Consider the following 22,674-nt stretch of genomic DNA (forward strand, 5'->3'; position numbering starts at 1 on the left):
AAAATGGTTTCTGGCAGAAATGCACAGTTTCTGTTTGGCATTCGTATGTAGGACAAAGGAAGCTTCATTAGTTTTGTGGCCAGGACATTGCATTCGTCCTGTAACAGTCTGCTCGCATTAGTTCCCTTCCCCCATCCCTCTTTTAAGGACAATATTGTTCGTAGTTATAGGGTAGCTTTTCTCTGTGTGCATGTTCTGCGTTCGTCTTCCCTCCCTCTGGCCCCAGTGAACGCGCCCTCTCAGAGGCAGCACAAAATACATCACCTTGGTAATGAAGGTTATGGTGTGAAATGGAAAGGGATGCACTAGAGCCCTGTGGCTGGGTTGCATTTTGCATGGACACTGACTACTTTTGGAAATCCAAACAACCAGGTCTTGCTAAATACTGGCAAAATCCTTCAGGGGAGGTTTATAAAAAACCAGTAGCTATATGGTAAGAAGTAAGGTATTATCAGGGATTAAACAAAGGTTAAGAATAAATGTCCAGTTTACACTATGGTGAAAAGTGAACAGGTGAGGTGTTTTAGTACAGAGCACTGTGACTAACAGTGTTTACACACTTTTAAGGATTTTTACCATCTCCTTTCTCACTACTTTTCTCAATGATGAAATCACTTTAATCTACCTGTGTCAGCACCCAATCTGTCTGAGGTTTCTTCAGGCTTTATTAAAGTCTGGGCATGGGGAGCTGAATGGTGGTTGACGTTGCTGTTGAATATTGATAAATAAAGTCAGGAGTTATGCATGTTAAAGGGTATTTTAAGCAGACATGAGGAAAATAACTTGGATGTGCCTGTGTATGCAGTTGGAAAGCCTCAGTGCAGCATACCACCCAAAATTAGAAGAATAGAATGTGGGAGGTATCTGTGATCTCTGCATGTAGCTAGTTCATCCTCATCTGGAATACTGTGTTTTAAATGGATCTCCTAGTATCATCGTATCTTCAGAAAACAACCAGCAAACCCAGCCTCTTTCCTTTCACCCCAGCTAGAAACACTAAACAAGGACATAAGCTAGTAAAAGTAATAGATTATTCCCTTGGAAATAAGAGACTTCATGGGACAAGGGCAAGGATAAGTTTGTGTTCCCTCTGCTACTTCTCTCAAGGAAATCCAACACTGATGTGTCTTTTCAGTACCTACCTTCTTCATGTAATTTGCTTATTCTTCTACAACCTGAGCAAAAGTAGGCCCTGCAGATTATAACTCTGTGCTTTGTATTCTATGAGCCACTAATGTGGGTGGTGTAGTCGAATCCATTTTGGCAATTGCTGTATACCTAAGTTTTCCCCTGAAATAAAAGTATGATATTTACTGGATTTAATTTTCCAGTCTTACTTCAGCCAGTGTGGTGACATTTCCTTAGTCTCCCATGTGTGGGCAAGCTTACTGTAGTTACATCTGTTGCATCAGGACTGATAATTACATTTGTCTTTCTGTCAGGACAGATCTGCTCAGACCTTGGGTAGTAGATAGTATAACTGGTCTTGGGTGCAAAGTGTGCAGTAAGGGAGATTATGAAGCTTGCAAAGCCTTCCAAGTGTTTTGACCAGAGTATGGATTGATATGCAGAAGGATTCTGCTTCTGGGCAGGCAGTTAGAATGTGCAGATGAATAACTACATAATGTTGGAGTTTTAACTAATGGTTTTTTGGCTGAAGCAGGATGAAACTAACCAGCAGGCTTGCTGTAGAAAAGCCAGGACTGCCTGAACAAGCATGTCTAGCTTTAGCCTCTTGTGTCACATGGACAAACTGGAAATGGAGAGAGAGGAAAGGAGGGATTGTGCAGACTGAAATATTTATCGAGGTGCTCTGCAGCATAAGCAATCCCTTACATTCTGTTTTAGAGGAAGATTATGGCTGTGTTCTGGCTTTGTAGACAGTACCATGATCAAAAACCTGTTGGAGTGAGTCCAGATAAGAGCCACGAAGATGCTCGGGGGGCTGGAGCACCCCCCTGTGAGGACAGGCTGAGAGAGTTGGGGGGTTCAGCTGGAGAAGAGAAGGCTCAGGGGAGACCTTAGAGTGGCCTCCCAGGACTGAAAGGGGCTACGGGAAAGGGGGGAGGGACTCTTGATCGGGGGGAGGGATAGGATGAGGGGTGACAGTTTTAAACTCCATGTAACATCAAGAACTTCCTGGAAAGACAGGGTCTAGACCAGATCATGTGTCAGAAAAATGAACTGTACTGAGTTTGGAAATCAGTCACAAATCAGTCTGTGCGTATAACGAACAGTTACTATTGGACTGGAGACTTTTACAGTATTGTGAAATTTTGGGTCAGCCTGAAATCTGTCAATCTGCTTGCTAAACTTTCTTGCTAAAATACAACCTGCAAACAAGTACCTCAGCTTTTTCAGAGCTGTGTGCTTTTGTAAAATAAATACTACCTTCTCTGGTACATACACGTGTGTGTTGTCTTTTAATTCCCTCCTAACACTCTTGGAATTTTCATCCCAGCCAAATTCATTCCTTTTCTAAGTGTGCATCTTGTGTGCTTTTGGCAAGGGAATGCAAATGGAAATTTCTTTTAGGATTCCTTATATGAACAGTTTCAATCAACTAGTGTATTTTTGGCTGTTGAATAGTTACATTCATTTTTTTTGGGCCCCAAACACTCCCTGGGGTTGAAGAAATAGACCCCATTATGTTGTACAATGTTTGTCAGGTTCTCTTCATACTTCCTACTCCACTTTCTCCTAGAAAACTTTCTAGCAAAGTATTTATAACTCCATATGAGGCCTTCAGTTTAAGATGAGGAGATTATATGGCACTGACCTGATACTTGCAGTTTTAAGTCCCCACTTGAGTGCTGTGGGACAAATGTAGTTCATGAGATGTAAGGTAATCCTGTTTTTCCCAGCCACTTATGACTATGTCTAAAGTTCTGGCTATTAGTGCATTTTTGGGGCCTGTCTTGTCCTATATAGGGCCAGAACTCTCTTGTTTTACTGTATAGCTACTGGCAGCTTTCTTCTGCCAAAGTACTCTATGAAGGCATCATTTTACTCTTTGATTTTCCTTCCAGTTTCCCCCATCTCTTTCCAGCATCTTTCTACCCATTTAAAGAGGAAAAAAACACAGCTATAAACATGACTTTGTTCCCCTTTGCTCTGTCAATACTGTGGTAGGAGAATGCAGCGTAATCAAAGCACTTAAATTTTTGAGAGAAGAAATCTGCTCTCAAACTATCTCAGGTATGCATATCTTTTCATGGAGTTTTGCTTTTGAGACCCCTTGAAGGAAGGAGAGTCCAGCTTCCTGTTTGAATGGGCTGAGAGCTTCCCTTGCAAAGTGTTTGGAATAATTAGTGTCCAGCTGCTTTGTTGCAGTAGATGGCTCAGCTGCATAGTGTGGGCAGTACCCTTGATCTCTGCTTGTGCAGTAAATCTGATGCAGATGTGCTGAATTCAGTTTTCTACACATCTGATACTGTCCATGTGCTGTGGGTATCAGAGCATCCCTCTGACTCGGGGCTCAGAGGGTGTCTGAGAGCACGTTGCTTCTGCCAGGTGTGTCTTTCAGTGGCAGTTTTCTTCCTCTCCTGAAGTACTTGAAGCTGGGCCGTGGCACGGGTGAATGGCTCACAAACGCTTCATCTACTCCGTGAGTCACAGGTCGGGTGTCCCTGTGTCAAAGGAGTAAGGGAATGGTGCTGGTAGTGAGTGTGCTGATCAACTAGATCAGTGCCAAGGTCTGGTTCCCTAGTTAACAAAACCTACTCTGGCTGCTCCTCAAAGTTTACCACTCCTTTTCACAGGATCTGGTGGGCTGTGTAGTACTGGCCTGTCTGTGTTGTAGAACGTTACTGGCCTTTTCTGTATGGTGGATGTGTTCAACTGCATGTATCTGTTTTTACATTTAATTACAGCATAGACTGGATTTCTCATCATCCCTTTTGGCATGCTTTTTGGAGTAAAGTGGACTGTGAGAGGATTTCAGGAATGCTTGGTGCTCTTGCTATAGAGAAAGTTTGGTGCAAGCCACTTGTGGGTTCAACGCTAACCGCCGGGTCGAACCGCACGGTCACAACTGATAGCCAAGAAAAGCGTGCTGCTGAAATGCTCAGGTCCTATAATGTTACATTTTGTGGTGATTTGGTTTTTGGGAGGATGTTCTTCAAAACAAAACGAAAAAGTCTGAAAGCAAAAAGAAACTGTTTTAATGGAGTTTTGTTCTTGAGCCGGAGGCTGGACACTCCTCTCTGCACAGCAAAGCTGCATGGCCTAGAGGAGCACAGGGTGATGAGGAAACGCTTCTGGCTTTCACCTTTTTTAAAAAGGCTGTTGTGTTCTAGCTGCAGCCAGCATAAAACCCTCATGTTTTGTCAGGCTGCAGAGACAATAGCAGCTCCTTTTTTTTTTTTTTTTTTTTAAGAAAACCCACTCTTCAGTTCTTTAAACATTCCCCCCCCATTTGTATGGTTTTGGCTCATCTGTAATGGCACATTCTACTGATGCCTTTTTCAAAAAGCAGTGATACAGAGAAGCTACAGCCTGAGCCTTTTCTTTCTGGTGGGGTCTTAGTAATGCTGGGTTTGGAATATTGCAGTTAAGAACCTTAAATCACTTTTGGCAACAGGTTGCTATGCCAATACAGAAGAGTAAACTGAGATGGAAAAGTTAAGTTCTTCATTCCACTGTATTTGTAAGTAGTAGGAAGTAGTAGGAACAGATACAGTCTTGTGGTGATGCAGTTGTATTAGTAGCTGCATTACGTTAAAGATCAAAATCACAGCAGTGGCAACAATAAGCGGCAAATCTTGTGTCAGCTGAAATGACTCAAGTCTGTCCTGGAGAATGACTGCAAAGTAATTTTTGTAGTCCTTAAAAAGCAGTTTCTCTTTTAATAAGTAAGAAGGTAAAATTTCAGAGGAAATGCAAAAAATGAGTGTTCCTAACACTAAATTGACTGTTTTGCAGCCTTCTGGGTGTTATCTTGATTATTTTAATATAGAAGCTCTACTGGAATACTTTGTGCAATTAGTCCAGTCACTGTTCTCACTAGAGAGTGTTAGCCAGGTGTCTTCCCTTTGCTCTAAACAGGCTTACTTTGCACCCTGATGGAAACCTCTCTGGGTTACTGCTTTTTCCTTCTCTACCCAGTGCCGCTTTCTGGCCCTGTGCTCTGTTCCTTGTCACAGCTGAATTTCTTTTCACATGAATAAACTGGAGACTTTTTTTAAGTAATGGCGGTACATAGCAAAGGCTCAGTTAGGTTTGATCTTTTCACTGAAGTAGATTGAAGACAGAAGCAGTTCTGCTAGTGAGCTCTAGATCTTCTTCCCTTAGGTATTCATCTGATGTGATTTGGGCTCCGTTGGGTGAATTCCAAATTCCTTCATTCTTTCTGTGTTCTGATGCTGGTGGAAAGTAGGCTTGAGAGACAACAGACAAGTTAGGTGTTTTCAGGGAGTTAATGGATGCATGGGTAATTGTTCCATGTCATAGAGCTATCAGATAGATCTGTAGTTCCTGCTGGGGTGAAGAACAGACGTTATTGCACAGGACTGGCCAGTTTCTAGGCTGTCTTGGTGCAAGGCAGTGTATGTGATGATCTGAGCTCTCATCATGGCTCTGACAGAAATTTTCCATGTTTCTCACTGAATATGAGCTAGTACTCTGTGGTTGGGTTTTTGTTTTGGTTTTTTTTTTTCCCCCTTTGGTTAGTTGTCACTTATGAGCAGAAGAATCAGTAGCTTTGTTCTGACCTGTACCACTGCAGTAAAATACATCTCACTTAACATCCTTCATTTGTTTTCTCATGTTTTTTGAGTGGGAACCTGTTAACTTGCCACAAGTTCCTACTTCATTTTTTACTTCAAACATCACTATGTGTATGATATCCCACAGATTCCTCATCTGAGGGCACTGAAAGATTCAAATTAGAGCCATGTACTAAACACAAAATGTTATGTAAACCCGAGTAATCTGGGGCAACCCAATTTGGAAGAAAGATCATCTTCAGAAGAGGTCTAGTTCTGTAGGAGTAGGAACAAGGACCAAGTGAATGCATTGTCATAACTTCGCTTGCTCAGGCAGTTGTTTTTCACAGTTTCATAAAGTCTGTGTTTTTTGGCAACCCAGGATTGCAGTGTGTTGCCTTTACTGATGTGTCTGGTTCTGTTAGGGTTAGACCTTGCTTTTGGGCTATTGGAAACATTTTTGATGCTGGCAATCTTAACCACACATCTTGTACATCCAACACTACAGATGAGGAAAATTAGAGCAGAGATTAGCAGTTCTGTCAGGTGTAGAAAGAAGCTGTCTAAGCAGTATTATACCCAATACAGTAATTTATTGTTGATGTTAAGAAGAGATTACCACTTGCCTAGAGTTGCCCAGAGAAGCTGTGGCTGCCCCCTCCCTGGAAAGGTTCAAGCCCAGGTTGGAATGGGGCTTTGGGCAAACTGGGCTAGTGGAAGGTGTCCCTGCCCGGGGCAGGGGGTTGGAGCAGGATGATCTTTAAGGTCCCTTCCCACCCAAACCATCCTGTGATTCCATCCTATAACTTCCCAAATGCGAGTGTATTTTATTTCAGTTCATTGTGACAGCTGTGCCAGTAGTGTGAATGAACCAACCCTATTGTTCTGCCACCCCCCACCTGCAATACACGCGAACAGCTGTACAGAATTGGACAGTTACTTTGCAGTCCTATATGTGGTCTGAAATTGGTTAGCAGGAGCCAGCTTGGAGGAAGGTGCAGACACCAGATAGTGGCAGTTCTGTTCTTTGAGACTTTCTTGTTCCTGCATTTACAATTTTGTTGCTGTTGAAGCTGAATTTAATGTTTAAAACTTTCTTATTCAGTCTCACTACTGCCCCTGACACTTTTATGATTCTTTATTTACTTCATTCCGTTGACAGTGAATGAGGACTGAAGCTGTGGAAAAAATTGTAATTTTTTACCCTGACTTTTCTTCTATATGCCGTTTAGTCTGGTAGTCCAACAAATCCAACTTTAATACAAATAAAATTTTATTTAATGGAATGCTTATTCATAAAACAGTTCCATGTCTAATGGGTATTACCATTTTAGGTACCCTACAAGAACTTGCTGAAGTTGCAGCATGGCAAGTCTGTAGCTTTTGCAAATTGTTTTTACCTTGATTTTGAGGATGGAGCTCAGAATCAAAGAACGATAGAAAAGTGTAGGCTGAAAGGGATTTCTGGAGATCAACTGATCCAGCTTTCCACTGAAAGCACGTTCTTAGCGTCCTTGTTATCCAGCCCCTTGTCAAGCTAAATCTTGAATATTTCCAGTGGGGGATGTTCCACCACTTCTCAGGGCAACTTGTTCTGCTCCTTTAATTGTTCTTATGGTGAAGAATTGTTTCCATATATCCAAACAGAATTTTCCCTGAAGTATCTTTGTGCCTGTTGCCTCTTGTCTGGTCATCATGTGCCCTCATGAAAAGACTGTGTCTGTCTTCTCTATAGATACCTGTAAGGCTGATTAGATCTCTCCGAGCCTTCACTTCTCTAGGCTGAATGAATGGAATTCTTTCAACCTTTTTCATATGTCAAGTTCTCCAACCCTTTTATCATCTTGGTGGCCTTTTGCTGGACCTTCTCCAACCAAAACTGGACACATTATTCCAGGTGTGGTCTAAGAAGTGCCAAGTACAGTGGAATAATCACATTCCTTGATCTGCTGGCTATACGTGTGCTCCAGGTGCAGCCTTAGCTGTTGACTAACATTCTGTTTGCTGTCCAGCAGAGGCCCCGTGTCTTTTTCAGCAGAGCTACATTGCAGCCAGTCAGACCATATGTAGTATGTACTGCTGCTCAGTATTACTCTATCCCACATGTAAGACTTAAAATTTGTCTTCATTAAACCTAATGCAATTCTTGGTGGCCCAGTCTTACAGCCTGCCACAGTGACTGTCTTGTGGCCCTTCCTCCTGTCATATTTACTGCTCCTCCCAGTTTGTTGTCATCTGCAAACTTCACTGAGAGTGCATTTGGTCCTCTCATCTGGGTTCTTTGTAATGATACTGAATGGCATCAGATCTATTGCTTGTAATTAATATACTTACTAGTCTTGACATCTGTTGCCACTCGGAGCTCCAGCTGAACTTAATGCTTTCCTAACTAAATCTCTGCATTTCCAAGCAATATTTCTATATTCATCTTTGGGACTGTGCCCTTTTCCCATTTCTCTTTTCCATCCAACTTCTGGAGATTCTAGCAACAAAATACTGGATTGTCTCTGAATCAGACACTCTGTGTCCTCTAGTACTTTACTGGTGAATGAAGAAGTTGTTGTTTGTTCAAAATCTGTTTGGTGACTTATTTTTACTGCATTTTGAAGAAAACATGTACACTCAGCCCACTTTCTATATTTAGTAAGACTGGTTTGACAGGGGAGATATTTACTACAGAAGTCCCAGCAGAAGTGTACTAATATTTTTTTTTTTTTTTCTCTTCCCTGTAAAACACTTACATGGTTTGGTTGCCTTATTTCACTTGAGCCATGATGTACTCCAGACTTTGGATCAGTCCTGTAGAAGAAGCTTCCGTGGGGGATGGAGTTGGAGAAAGGAAATGAGACCTGGAGCTTGAAGGTGGTGGCTGGGTAACTAAAAGTATCTGAAGTCTGCCCTGAGTTACCTGGCTCTGCTTCCATACACCTGGGGGAAACTAGGAAGGGAGCTCACTTCCCTTCAGTTACCAGATGCTGCTTCCACATAGACCTGTTTTGGAGGAAAGCTTTGAGAAGGAACTGCATTTCCCTGATGGTAGACTTCCCATTCAGGTTGGCTTGGGTTTTGGTTTCTTGTTTTTTTTTAACACTGCAAAACCTCATAAATTTTATTTCAAAAGCTTGTCTGGTGAAGGAATGTGATTTCATGTGGAGGGAGACGAATCCATGCCAAGTGCATTCCAGGTGGGAAAGCTATATGGTTTATCTGTTGTTTCAGGCCCTAAAGCATTAAGGAATTCAAGTCTTCACAAAAAGACTCAATAATTCTGCTCCATTTTAGAGGCTCATGTAGCGTACTGTGAGTTTTCTCACTTTTACAATTCTCTCCCCCATCCCAATGTGGGGGGGGAGTGAGTGGCTCTGTGGGGTTTAGTTGCTGGCTGGGGTTAAACCACAGCTGTCACCTATGGACGGTGCAGGGGAGGGGATTCTCTGATCTCTTGTGTGTGAGGGGACAGGGAAACATTTAAACTGGAAGGGCAGGATTTTTGATGACTTCTTACAGCAAGATTGATGCTTGGAACTGGCACTAATGTGGGTATTTGCAGAGCTTGACTTCCCAACTGGAGCTCAACTTTACTAGCTGGGCAGAACTTGACTTTTAAAGTGAGCTAACCAAGGGAATAGTCTATTGGCAAGATAGGAGTCAGGGGTCCTTAACCTTAAGTCTCATGGGGTATGGAAAGACCCCTGGGAAATGACTCCTCTCTACTCAGCTCTTTCCTAATCTTTTATTAAAGGAATATGTTGATCTCCATATAATTTTGTTGGCTTTGAAACAAAATAAGCAAACAAATGGATTGTGTGTGTAGGTTGGTAAGGACAAAAGTGAGCTTTGATAGTCAAATGATGTTGGTAGGGGAGGGGTCAGAGCTGCTGTTTCTATTTGAAAAATGTAACTTTTGACTGTAACTTTGGTACATATTTCAGTGAATGCTTAAGTATAGCCCATAAAAACCCTTGAGCCGAGGCCTCAATTTCCTCTTTTCCTAACACGTTAATATACTGCACGTATCTTCAGCCTACTGGAGAACCTGCTACAGAATTGTGTCTGTTGTTGAAGGTGCAGTTACGTGCTAGAGCTGCATTTCTTTTTCATGTTGAACCAAACAAAGCCACCACTTTCAAGCTGAAAAACTCCATTCAAACATTAAAATTCCACAGTTATTCCAATTCTAGATGTTGATTTCTGGAAGTTCACACTGGAAGAAATTCTTACTATTTCAGCATGGGTTTTCTTTTTGATTTTTCTGTTCATTTTAGTGGCTTAAGTCCTCATGCCACTTCATCTTCCTTTCTAACACTTTTCTGTCCATGCAATGAAGTCTGGTCAGACAGCTGATCCTACTGGTGTTTTTGGGCAGACATCTCCCCAGGATGGAGAGTAAGAAAACCACTGCTTTGTCTGAGAATCAGGGTTAATTCACTAGTAAACCAGAGATGAGAACGTGGCAGGCACTTGTGCTGCGTGAGTCCTGTCGTGAGCACCGTCGGCCCTCGTGGCTGGGGGGTGGTCTGCCACATCTGGGCACCTCATCAGTAGAAGTAACACCAGTGTTTTAAGCTTGAGCTCTTAAATTCACTAACTCATGTTGCACTTTTAGTTGACACAGTTCCCTGTTTTGGAAAGTTGCAATGTCTTCTGTCTGAGACTACAACAATGTAAGCTTGTGGAATTCGAGCAGAATCTACTGACTACTGGCTTGATGTGGTGGAGTGCTTTTATGGACAGAAAGTTTTCTGTTGATGTACCCTGTGCCTTACTGGCCTTGATGCTGATTGACTGTATTTTTCTGTGTCTTAAGTGTTTTTCAGAATTGTGCTACTGGTTTGACACTTCTGATAAACACCTTAAACATAACATTGTTTTTTTTATTGGAGAATGTAGACAAAACCCTGCCATGTGTGCCTTTTCATCCTCTTTTACGGTCTTTAGGAGAGAGGTAGGTACCCAGAGCCTCTCTGTGTTATTTTGTGGTCTTACGTGATCTAGATTTTGTACTAACTTTGCCACTACAAAAATATATTTCACTCTTCTCTGCTCCTGGCATGGATCTGTGGGCCATTTTTAAATCTCTCTTTTGTTACTCGTGCCCTTTCTTCTCCTGCCTGGTAAACTTTCACTTCTATGAGTAAATCGGTTGTGTACCCTTGGAGGGATGGTAGTTGCCCAGAGGATGGGACGTGGGTGCTCAGGGTAATGTCAGTCCCTCGCCCAATCCCTGCCCCTGCAGCAGTGTCACGTCTGGTTACTGTTGCAAAACCATGAAATGTTGTTATCCAGATCTTTGCCAAACACATAGCTAAACAAAGGGGAAAAATACTTCAATTTTGTATTTGAAAATCTGCTGATACATCAGAGGCAAGAGAGAACCTTAAAAGAATAGAGATGCTTACCAGGGTGGGATGTAACTTTATTTTAGACAGTCAGTATCGAGTCTGGTTCTGCTAGCATATACTTCAGAATTTTCTAGCACGTACTCCTTCATGGCCATGATGAAGTCCTGCTTCAGTTTTTTGGAACAGGATGCCTTGGTACCCTGGCCGTTTTTTCATGAACTGGGAACTATATGTAGTGCTGCTCTGCACATTAATCCTCTGCCACAGAAACTGTGAAAGTCCTTATAGCAATGTTACCAACTGAAGTTCTGGATTGATGCAGAGAGTTGCTTAGGGCCCTCTGACATATATGTAAATCTTTAACTGGCTTCTCAGAGGTATGTTTATTCATTGTATGCCAAATTACCAATAAAAATCAGCCACAAATTCTGTTGGTGCGTATTGCGTGTGAGTAGATACAACTGCCTTTTGTGATGTGCTCAGTGGAACAATGAGACTAAGCAAAAGGTGACAAGGTATGTAGGAGACTTACTAGATCTGAAACATGCTTTGGTATTTTTTTTAAAAAAAAGTCAACCTCAAATATGGGGTCAAAACCCAAAAAATGAGTGAAAAATTCTATGTGTTGTATCTCTTCCCTTATTATTTGTCGGGAGATAAAACACCTGATTAGTTATAGGAGATTAAGCATGGAGGGAAACATTGGCAGCTTAATTTGGAGGAAGGCTAACATGGAACTAAGAATGGGAAGAATATATAGGTAATTTTAGTGAAGAGCTTCTTGTTTAATTTGATTGTTACTGATCTCATGTTGCTGTGACCAGATCACACATTCTGAACTCTGTATGTGCCTCGCTGTGTTTCCGTACTGCCGTATCGCAGGAAGCCTTTCGCGAGGGGAGCAGAGGTCAGGCCACTAAAGCTACACAGCTGCTCAGCAAAGGCGTGCACATAACAAGGGCAATCTTTCAGCTGTTTGTTGCCCAAAGGGTGGAGGAGAAGGAACGATGTTTTGTGGCTTGTGGGATCTAAAGAATTGAATTTATAATGAAGAATTCAATCAGAAGAACGTTGGGGAAGGTAATGCTGAGTCTCAGAGGCATGTTACTGAAGTTTTTAAGACTGTCTAGGTCTCATTACCCAAACCTGGCTTTTATTTATTAGAACTGGTGCCCTGGAAGGGAAGGGAAGGAGTTGAGATCTGTTAGGGTTGTGTTGTTTTGTTTTCAGTGGAACTGAAATTAGGGAATCTGTTTCCAGTGTTGACATGCTCTGTCTCTCTGCAAACTACTGGAACTATGTAAGACACAGAAATGCCAGCCTGGTTTTATCCAAGCTAGTTCAGGCCCCAAAGCAATGTAATGGGATCACCCTGATGTGTGTGGACATGACTGTCCTGCTTCCACACCCAAGCCAATAAATATTCGGTGGCATGATATACCATGTGGGTTTAATTGCTTGAAGGTTGAAGCTCACTTGTGATCTTCACATGGTGTGAATGTACCCTTTGTCTTTTGTTGTTGTTGTTGTTTAGGCCCTTTGGGATCCTTAATTGTAGTGTGAATTAAAAAAACCCACCCCAACCCTATGAATTGACTACTGAAGTTGGCTTTCCTGTTAGCCATTGAAATCTTAATATGAAGTGTGAATGAAACACTGTTGGCTGGGATGTGAAGTCAGAGAGAAATTTATGCAGAGAAGAGATTCCTGGGTAGAAATCGCATGCTCAGAGTGATGCACCATGAACATGACTCTAACATTGCTGGTCAGAAAGCTTACTATAGGGCTTGGTGTGTTCAGCGAGAAGGAGGTTGCAGTAGCTAAGATGGAAATTGATGTATAAAGAAGAGGTGTGCATTCATTCCCTGCAGGAACAAACACAGTGAGGGATTTTTGGAAGCATTTTTGTAAAAGTGCTATGCAAGAACCCAAATGTTTTTTTTGAGGTGGGGAAAGTAAATGTCTTCTCTTGGCAGGTGGGGTGGGGACAGAATTTTGAGGAAGGTGATCAGATTGCCGTTGGTAATTTGTCCATGAGGCATGAGATCAATCTGATGTTGGTGGAGAAGTTGGTTTGAGGGGAGGTTTAAATGATCTGCATTAAAAACATGAAATCTGAACAATGTGAACAGCTGAGAACACCCAGAGAGAAGATGAGAAGAGTGCTGTCACAGAGATCCATGAGGAGCCCAGAGGAAGAGGTGCCGGGGGTGGGGACAGAGGTCATGCTCCCAAGTTCTGGACATGATAAGATTAGTAAATTGGTAGATTGTGCAACCTGTCATTGACTTCATAGTGCCATTTTATTAAAAGAGCTGACACTGGGTATTTGAATATGAGCTCCCTCGATGTGTTAATGGTTATGCAGAGCTGATGACTAACTAATGTGTCTGACTTTTATCCTTCAGCTGAGTATTTCTGTTGGTGCTGTAGATCTTCAGATTCAGTGGAACAAATAGCCTAGGAACAGTTTGGCTCTGCGATGCGCATGTTTTTAACTGACCGGTGCAATGTTTTTGTCAGTTGTCCCTTCCTGAAACATGCAGACTTTGCGGGAGTACTGCTGCCCTAGTATAATTTGTTTCGTTAATTACTCTGGTGAGATTCCAGTGTGATGCAACAAAATCCTTGGGAGTTTGTAGCCTGCAGATGTACCTAGTAAGTTCTCTACATTTGCCAGCGCAGAGCCTGCGGGACCCTATTAGTTTTGCTTACTGCTTACACTGGGTTTTGCATTTGGGTTTGAGGTTTCTCGTGTGCAAGATCATTTTGCCATTGTTTGGTGGTTTAATAAATTTCAGCCTTCTCCCTGCTTCAGTCTTCTATGCACTGGTAGAAAATGTAAGGTAGACATTCTGTGCCTGGGTTGTTGGATTACCAAATGGAATCCACTTGCTGGGTCATGTTTGTCCTTGCACAGCAATGGTAGTAGCCAGCATGGCCATGCTGGAGGAGAATTCTTCTGTGACAGCTGTTTGGTTTTGTTTGCTAGCCAGAGCACAGCTTTCTTCTAGTAACATAGTACATAGTACAACCTTGCTATAGTTTGTGGGTAAAAGTGTGGGTTCTCAGTGGATTCAATTCATGGATTTGAACAAGAATTCGAGAGTTTCTTTCCCTCAGGGTGAATACAACTGTGTGAATGGCATGAGTCCTGTACTGAGGATGTGAGTTCCTGCTTATTTTTTACCCCTCTCTTGACAAACGTGCCAGGGATTCCTTTTTTAGGTTCTTGCTTCAGGAGAGATTTCAGAAAGTTCCTAGAAAATGCAGTTCTTTGGACTAGGTTCAAGAAGCAGGGGCTGTTGGTATTTAGAAAAAGAGTTTCAGAATACCATATAGTGGTCAGTAAATGCTGAGCAGAAGTCACCTCTTGCCAGAAAAATAACTGATATTTCTCAGATCTCATACAGTTCTTCATTCTTACCCATTCTCCAGTCTGGCTTCATATTCCATGTTCAATTTGAAGTCTTGTGCAGCTTTTCAAAGAGACAGCTCATTTAGTTATACATACTGGTCTTGGTTTTAGTGTATGTTCCAAAACTTGTTCTCTGGAAACTTAGTGCCTGGTACCTACTGCATGATACACATGCCTGGGATGATACTAGCTAATATTGTCATGTGTATTTTGTCCAAGGCAGCTGTAAGCACATGATGCTCTCTGAATCCTTCTTAATGCCTGCAGTTTCTCAGAGTCTGATTTATTGGCTGATCTGATAAAGTGAGATGAGAGGGTTTTCCTCTAAGATTTTCCTCTAGTCCTTGGACAACATATGCTTCTGCTGGAAGACAAAACATGCTAGATATACTGTCTGTTCCTATCTTCTTCTCATTGGAAGATAGGAGCTCTGCAAAGCTACACTACGGGAATGGCCATCCTTCATGATCTCGGAAGCTGCATATCAGGTTTTTCATACAACAGGAGACAAAGTCCAGCAGTTCTACCATGGAGAACCATAGAGACAATGAATGTGGTTAGTGGTTTGTCAGAAGGAGATGAGTGTCTTTTTAGGGGTCTCATTATTCCATTTGGGTTGAAGCTAGAGTCAAAATGTTCCGGTAGTCTCAGCCTCTGCAGCTTCTGCTGGAGTCAGAAATCAAATAATGTGGTGGTCTCCATTTCAGCGAAACTCTGCTGTTGGTGTATGATCTGAACCTGGAATGAGACTGACAGGAGCCATAGGCTGGTTGATACCTTATTGTGTCCCTGATTGCTCCTTATTTTTGCTCCCCTGAGGACGCCGCTCGTCACTGCTCTGCACTTGGACATGGAGCTGCTGACCCCAACTCTCTGAGTGCGACCGTCCAGCCAATTCCTGATCCCCCGAGTGCTCCATCCGTCAGACCCACGGCTCTCCAATTAGAGACAAGGATGTTGTGTGGGGCAGTGTCAGATGCTGTGCACAAGTCAGGTGGATGACGTCAGCTGCTCTTCCCTTACCCACCAACGCTGTAACCCCGTTGTAGAAGGCCACCAAATTTGTCAGGCAGGATTTGCCCTTAGTGAAGCCGTGTTGGCCAACACCAATCCCCTCCTTATTTTCCATGTGCCCCAGCACAGCTTCCAGGAGGATCCACTCCGTGATCTTGCCGGGCACAGAGGTGAGACTGACTGGCCTGTACTTGCCTGGGTTTTCCTTTTTTCCCTTTTAAAAATGGGGGTTATGTTTCCTCCATGTTATGTTTCCCCATCTTCCTCTCTGACTAGTTGTCATGTTTGTTTCTTCTGGTCATGCCTCTTGTAACAGGATAGAGCACTTACTCTGAGCAGTTACGCTCTTTCCATAGGGGTCTAACCATGAAGCTCACCTGAGCCCTATAAACATTAGTTTGCCGATAACTACTTTGGAGTGGTAAATCCTGTGCCTTGCCCTTCCCCTTCCAAAATGCATCAAGTTAGTATCTGTATTGTGGTTGAAAAGCTTTTTCTTTTTTACTATTTAGTAAAGCCTAAAATCACAAGGAATTGTTAGCTGTGGCACCCCAAAGGTCTAGTAAAACTTTAAGTGATTTGTTGGTTTTTGATAGAAGTATGGAGGTTATCTGAGTTTTCAGGGCTCTGCTGCTTCCAGGCCTATGATTTTTGTCTACTAAACTGTGCACAAGTCCTTTTTTGGGCCACCTAGCTTTCTGAAGAAGACAGGAGTGTTCAGAAATGCAAGTTTGATTTTGCTAAATGCCTGGGCACTCTGTGCCACATAGAATATGTGCCCTGTGTATGAAGGTGAGATGCTTGAGCTAGGGTATGCAGGGTGCTTGACTGCTGAAATACCTGAATGTCTTGAAAACCCTATTCAGAGGCCTTTAATATTCTACACTGCAAATACTTTACTGTCTCTGGAATTGTGCATAATTTGAAGCTTTCATGCCTCTAAATACGAAGGTTGTGTTCTCAGGTGTTTGGGGCATTATTGTTGGAACAGGGTGTCGGCCAGTATTGTCATTGAGAGGGAGACGAAATCACCAATTTCTTCTTGAAGGTGAGGAAGCACAGGCTTTGTAAAAGGAAGAGAAGAGGCTCTTTCAACTTCGGGCTTATCCTGATTTCTAGGGACATAACTGCAGAATATGCTTGGTGACTGTGATCTAAAAGGCTATTCACACTTGGAAGCTGTTACGGAAGAACGGCATTCTGGAGGAAAGGGGCTGCGGAAGGAATTTTCTGTTCCTCTTGGCCTTCTTCCAAGATATTTTCTGCACTAAAGAGAGACAGTACTTTTTGTATGGTTGGGAAAAAAAGACCAAGACTTTTCATCTTGTGACAGTGTATAGAAAGATCCTGAACTGTTCATGTGGTGGTTTGTAACACTATAATGTCTTACCCTGGCAGACAGGGGAAAAAAGGACAAAAGGGTGGAAGTTTTCTTTTAATCATCAGGACTTTTTGAGGTGATAGAGTTACAGAGCAAAATGTTCCTCCTCTGCTGGTTTACTGTGTGTCTGCTCTGTAACACTAACCCACTTAAAATTTGTGCGGTTCTTTTTGAAGTTATTTTAAACCCTCAGCAGTGTATACAGATTTTGTAACCTTGGATAAAAGCACCTGAGTCGTGGTTTCAGTTTTGCCCTTTCAGGCATGTGGAAAGTGCCCCAGCACATTTCAAGGATTTTGAACTAGAAACTTCTTAGATATGGGCTATGGTTTCAAAGCTCAATTGATACAGCATACATCAAGGGAATTACATCAAGGGAATGGTTTTCTATTTCTTTAGATATTTAATATAGATTAAAGCTTTGTGTTTTCTTAAAGGATCCCATGGACTCCTTTTGGGGTTAATTATGTTGGAATATATGCCCTGGCAATTTTGGAGAGAGCATTCTCTGCCTGACTCCCTTCCCTGTTTTTATGTCTGTTCGGAATAGTTTATCCATCAGATGCTGAGTTTAAGGTGTGGTTCACCTGCCAGTGACAGTACCTGTCCCAAGTTTTTAAACAGAGTAAGTTGAACTGCTCATCTGTGTGAGACTTGTAGACAGCTCAGTAGTGTGTAATAGCAACTCATAACAAAAGAAAGATGAAGGATGAATCAAGAGTTGGGTAGAGGATGCTACTCTGTCTGTCTGGTATTGCGGTGGCTTGTTTTCTCAAAATACAGGTGGATTGGTGATGAGTCTTAAAAAGTAATGAGTGGTAGGAAAACCTCTGCACTGTGTCAGATCATCATCATGTTTCCCATATTTTGCAGTAATCGCTAAAGTTACTCAGAAAGTCAGGGCCCCACAAGCCAATATAAATAGCTTTCCTGATATCGAATCACTTGCAAAATGAAAGTCAGGGTACAAGACATGGGAGAAAAGGACAAAACAACAAGCTGGTGATGCAGAAGAGATGGCAGGATTAGTGACCGTTACATGGTGCTACTTTGTGTGGGTTGGTGAGATATATACATGTGTAAATTATTGAGCAGTATAATCTCCTATTATAATAAGCTATGAGAAAACAAAGTTGTCATAGTGATGATGCTAGTTTGTGGTTTTCTTCAGCTAGTTTGGCAAAGGTGAGATTTAAGGAAAGGCAGGAATCTGGATAATGTACAGACTTTTTGCGAATAATGTTTTCTGCATATATGTGAAGTCTGGGCAACTCTTAGGCAAGTATCTGTGAAAAATCTGAGATTTTAGTTGAGGGAAAAAGAACGAGAACATAGAAAATAGTGTAAGAAATTAGATGTTTCACACTTTATACGCAAAGATACTATCCTAATGAAGAACAGCAAACCCTTACTACAAAAAGGACATTGAATGACTTGAGCGTGTCCAGAGAAGGGCAACGAAGCTGGAGAAGGGTCTGGAGCACAGGTCTGATGGGGAGTGGCTGAGGGAAGTGGGGTTGTTTAGTCTGGAGAAGAGGAGGCTGAGGGGCGACCTCATGGCCCTCTACAGCTGCCTGAAAGGAGGTTGCAGAGAACTGGGGATGAGCCTCTTTAACCAAGTAATAAGCGATAGAACAAGAGGTAATGGCCTCAAGTTGCACCAGGGAAGGTTTAGACTAGATATTGCTATCCATTTCTTTCCAGAAGGGGTTATTGGGGGTTGGAATGGGCTGCCCAGGGCAGGGGGGGAGTCCTCATCCCTGGAGGGGTTGAAGAGTCGGGTTGACCCAGCGCTGAGGGATCTGGTGGAGTTGGGAACGGTCAGGGTGAGGTTCATGGTTGGACTGGAGGAGCTTCACGGCCTTTTCCAACCCAGATAATTCTGAGATTCTGTGAACTTGGAAAAGACAAAGAAAGTAAAAAAGATTGATGCATAGGAAGCTCCTTGCCATAAAAAAATAAGAGTAACTACATAGTGTTGGAAGGAGGAGGAAGGGATTGAATATTTTAAATTAAAGCAAATACATATTGTTGCTTTGTGTAAGTAACACATATATCTAAAAGGAGACTGAAGTTTCTCACTTCATTATACCTCCCCCTGTTTTGGGTTCAGAAAAAAATAGACTGTTCCATAACTTAGGAAGTTTCTTATACCTTGCTTTGAACTACATGATAGGCATGTTCCAAAGGATGACAGATAGTTAATATTGTGCAGATATTTTAAAAAAAAAAGTGATAACGCCTCTCAAACATTGGTTCTGGATCATATGACATGTAAAGCTTTTATGAATGACTCTGCAAAACAGTTTGTGTCATTTCTGTCAGATTGCAAGGAGAGGTGATTTGCAATACAGAGTGGAGCTTTGTATTTGATTATTTTATATCTGAGAAGAGGACTTATAATCACATTTAATTGTGAGCCTTAACTGATTTTTCATCAGCAAGGTGACAGTGAGCTCACATAACATTCCAAGATTTTGCACTCATAGCATGCTTCAGAAACGTACTGAATTCTTCATATATGCAGTCTTTTCAGTTTTTCTGGTGTACCTTAATAAATAAAAGTGTATTTGTTATAAACTAAGGTATTCTAAAGCAGTCTGTATGTGTTTTGAATTCTACTGATTGGCTAAAGGTTTCTTTCTGATTCTGTTTCAGATGCATCCACTCGGACTGTGTAATAGCAATGATGAGGAAGACCTGTATGAATATGGCTGGGTCGGAGTGGTGAAGCTGGAACAGCCAGAGTTGGAGCCGAAGCCGTGCCTCACTGTCTTAGGAAAGGTAAGGGGTAGTTTGGGGTAAATGCTGCATATAACTGTTTCTTGGAAGGGTTAGTTCCCTTCTGAGAAAAATCAGCAAGAAATAAAACAAGAGAAAATTCCCTTTACTCTGCGAAATACTCCCATTTTGCCTGTTTTCACAGTAGGTGCTTTGGGGAAGGATAATGTCATAACTCAGTTGATAGAGATGGTGATGAGGAGCTGAGTGCACACATTCCCTTTTTGAGCTCTGTAGAAACCTAACAAAGACTTCTGCAAAAATGGTTGTTTGGCAGAACAGTATTGGAGTAGAAGTAGGGTGAACTGCAAGTGTGATGCTAACTCAATCAAAAGCAGTCAAAATGAAAGCATTCTATTGGTTTTCCTTAGGTACATTTTCTCAGAAGACATACATTGATTTTCTTTTTTTGGGGGGGAAGAGGAGTCGTCAACCCTAGAAGGGATTTCTTTGCTTTAATTGCAGGATAGGTATCTCTAATAACAAGTGAATCTTATTGTATTGGTCAAAAAATAAAAATTTTCATCTTGCTGGACTCTCCTTGTGGAATATGGCCTCTGGAATCTAAAGGCCTTGCAAAACATTCTCCCTTTGTTTTATGGGGTGAAGTCAGTAAGATACCATTACTGCTGCCAGACATGTTAAAAAGGAAAGCAGAAAGAGCATGGGCCACAAGTTCTACCAGTAGTTGTACTTGTACTAACTGAGTAGTTGAAAATGCATAAAATGTCAGGGGTTCATCCTAAAATCCAGCTGGCTCACATTGCTGAGACTTTGGTAGGATGGTGTTGGTGACTTCAGGTGAGCGGTGAAAATGTAGCATATCAGGCAGAAAATAAAATCCTAGGTTGATATTTTGTAGATAAAACTTGCCTCTGTATATTTCTAAACAAAACTTGTAAAAACCCTACATTTCAGAGGAAATGGGAAACCATCTGCTTGTCTAAAATTTACTGCAGGTTTAGCTTGTGCTGCATGATGAGAAACATCTCTTTAAGAAGTGATTGCCCTTTCTATTGAATTTCAGCATAATGCAACTTTGTTTTCTAACTTGGAATACTGTTCCTGTTTCACAGAAATTTCAGCTGATGCTTCTTTGCTCTTAGGAAGATAAAAGCTGAGGATAAGGTCTCGTGAGGATGGGAATTAGAGGAGATTGGGTACTGAAAGATGCATAGCAAATCTGTAAGTGAATTCCAGGAGTAAGTTGAGTCTTGGGGAAAGCCATTTAAGGAAGGAATCTGTTCATTCCTATCTATCAGGCTCTTGAAAAGCATGTGAGGAAGTAGGTGTGTGAGTTGAATGAAGAAAGTGGAAACCGTAGATATCCTGCACAGCGTTATAAATGTTTTCTGACATAGTGACGTTGCTTGCCTGACCCACTGCTTCATACCCAAATCCCAACATGTCCTCTCTACTCCCCATACCCGCTTCCCCCCCCCGCCACACCTATCTCTAGAGTGAGTACACCTCCGTATCTGCTGATCCTAGCTTCCTGAAGCTTGGCCTGCTGAGCAGCAGACCCTGGCTTTGTTTCAGGAGCTCTGTAGCATCTACTTTGATGCGTGATGATGGTGATGTCGCTCCTGCATCCCGTGTAGGGTGTGTCCAGACCATTTGGGCACAATGTTTTCTGTGTGTCAGCTTGTGCAGTAATTTTAACAGGTGAAAAAAGGCTGGCTAAGGTAGTAGGCAATATTCGCTTCTCAGTAGCGGTAATGCAGCTCTCCTTCTGTATTTTCATGTCACCATCCTTCTTTTCCTGAAATACTTGTTCCCTACTTCATGCTTGCTGCTGTAGTTTCTCCTCTCCATCCTTTCTCTGTAATCCTTCTGCTCAGTCCTCCCTATGCTCAAGTTATGTCCTGATTTAGAAGGACTTCTCAGAATTCTTGAAATACTGTTGAGTGCAGATAGCAGAGAAGTATCAGCCATAAACTTCTTGCAGCTCTGTCAATTAAGTCAGCCTGGTTATCTTACCAGTGGGAACAAATTGCATTGCAATTGTCTGGGTGTCGGAAATGTTCCGTTTCCATGCAATTTGCTGTAAATGGCTACATGAGTATTCAGTTTGGCCTGAGTAGGTACCAAATCTGCTGCATGTGTATATGTGTCTTCTGGGTTTTTTTAGAATTTGGCAGCTGTTTGACTTAAAAGAAAACATGAAAGAGAAAGAGGAAAGGAAAGGAAGGGGGAGGGAAGAGGAGAAGAGAGAGGACAGGGGAGGAGAGAAGAGAGAGAAAATGGAATGAAAAAGAAAAAGCAAAACAAGGAGAAAGGAAAGAAGAGGGGAAAGGAAAAAGGAAAGAGAAAAAAGAAAAGAAAAGAAAATGGGGGAAAGGTTGGCTCGAACACAGAAGGGAAATTAATTTCTTCCATTTAGAAAAGGAGGAAGAAAATCAAAGAGTGTAAAGCCTACTGTCAGTTCCTCATTTAGTTTGATTTATCCTGCCCCTGAGGTGTCTTGTCCTGCACTATTTGATCTTCCAGACAAATACTGTGTTTGCCTTTCAATGGAGTTGTGGTAAGCTCTTGCTTTTCCAAAATTCTGTAAAGTAGACCTGCCCAACTGTGACATCTGCTGCAGAGATAATGTGGATTTTACAAGATGCAGGGCTGATGCAACATTTCAGAAACATACTGGCCTCTTGGATATATGAAGTGTTGCATTTCAGCTTTGCTGGTGCTGCTGATACCCAGATATTATGCAAGTGAGATAAATGGCAAAGCAACCATGCACACGTGTGTGAATGACTCAGGTGGGTAACAGCAAGACTTCAGTGAATGCGAATATTCTTACCTCCTTAAAAGATGTAGTGGAGTGCATAAAATTGAGCATATAGGGCATTTGAACTTCTAGACCACAGGAATTCTGCTTTGTCTAGTGAAGTCTGACTGTGTGATCAATTATACCTCCTGCTGGAAGCAGATATATCTCCCCTTTTCAGTTCACATTTATTTCCTAATGCTGGAATTGACACTGGGATCTTCTAGTATTTATTCTTAGGTCTTAATTCCATTAGAAACCATTCT

At 42.0% G+C, this 22,674-nt stretch overlaps 1 protein-coding gene across 3 annotated transcripts in view; it reads left to right on the forward strand.

Annotated features, from left to right (window-relative positions):
• The window catches only part of ZNRF3 (zinc and ring finger 3), a 95,501-nt gene that overhangs the window by 37,222 nt on the left and 35,605 nt on the right, over positions 1 to 22,674 (forward strand). For 2 of the 3 annotated variants that reach the window (XM_074887255.1, XM_074887257.1), the window contains one exon: positions 19,519 to 19,644. In XM_074887255.1, coding sequence (XP_074743356.1) covers positions 19,519 to 19,644 — 126 coding nt within the window. Of the gene's footprint in view, positions 1 to 8,273; positions 8,759 to 19,518; positions 19,645 to 22,674 lie in introns of those variants that run through there. The other variant, XM_074887256.1, reaches the window with a different exon arrangement.

Source organism: Strix uralensis, chromosome 17 (genome assembly GCF_047716275.1).
Source record: "Strix uralensis isolate ZFMK-TIS-50842 chromosome 17, bStrUra1, whole genome shotgun sequence".
Taxonomy (NCBI): domain Eukaryota; kingdom Metazoa; phylum Chordata; class Aves; order Strigiformes; family Strigidae; genus Strix; species Strix uralensis.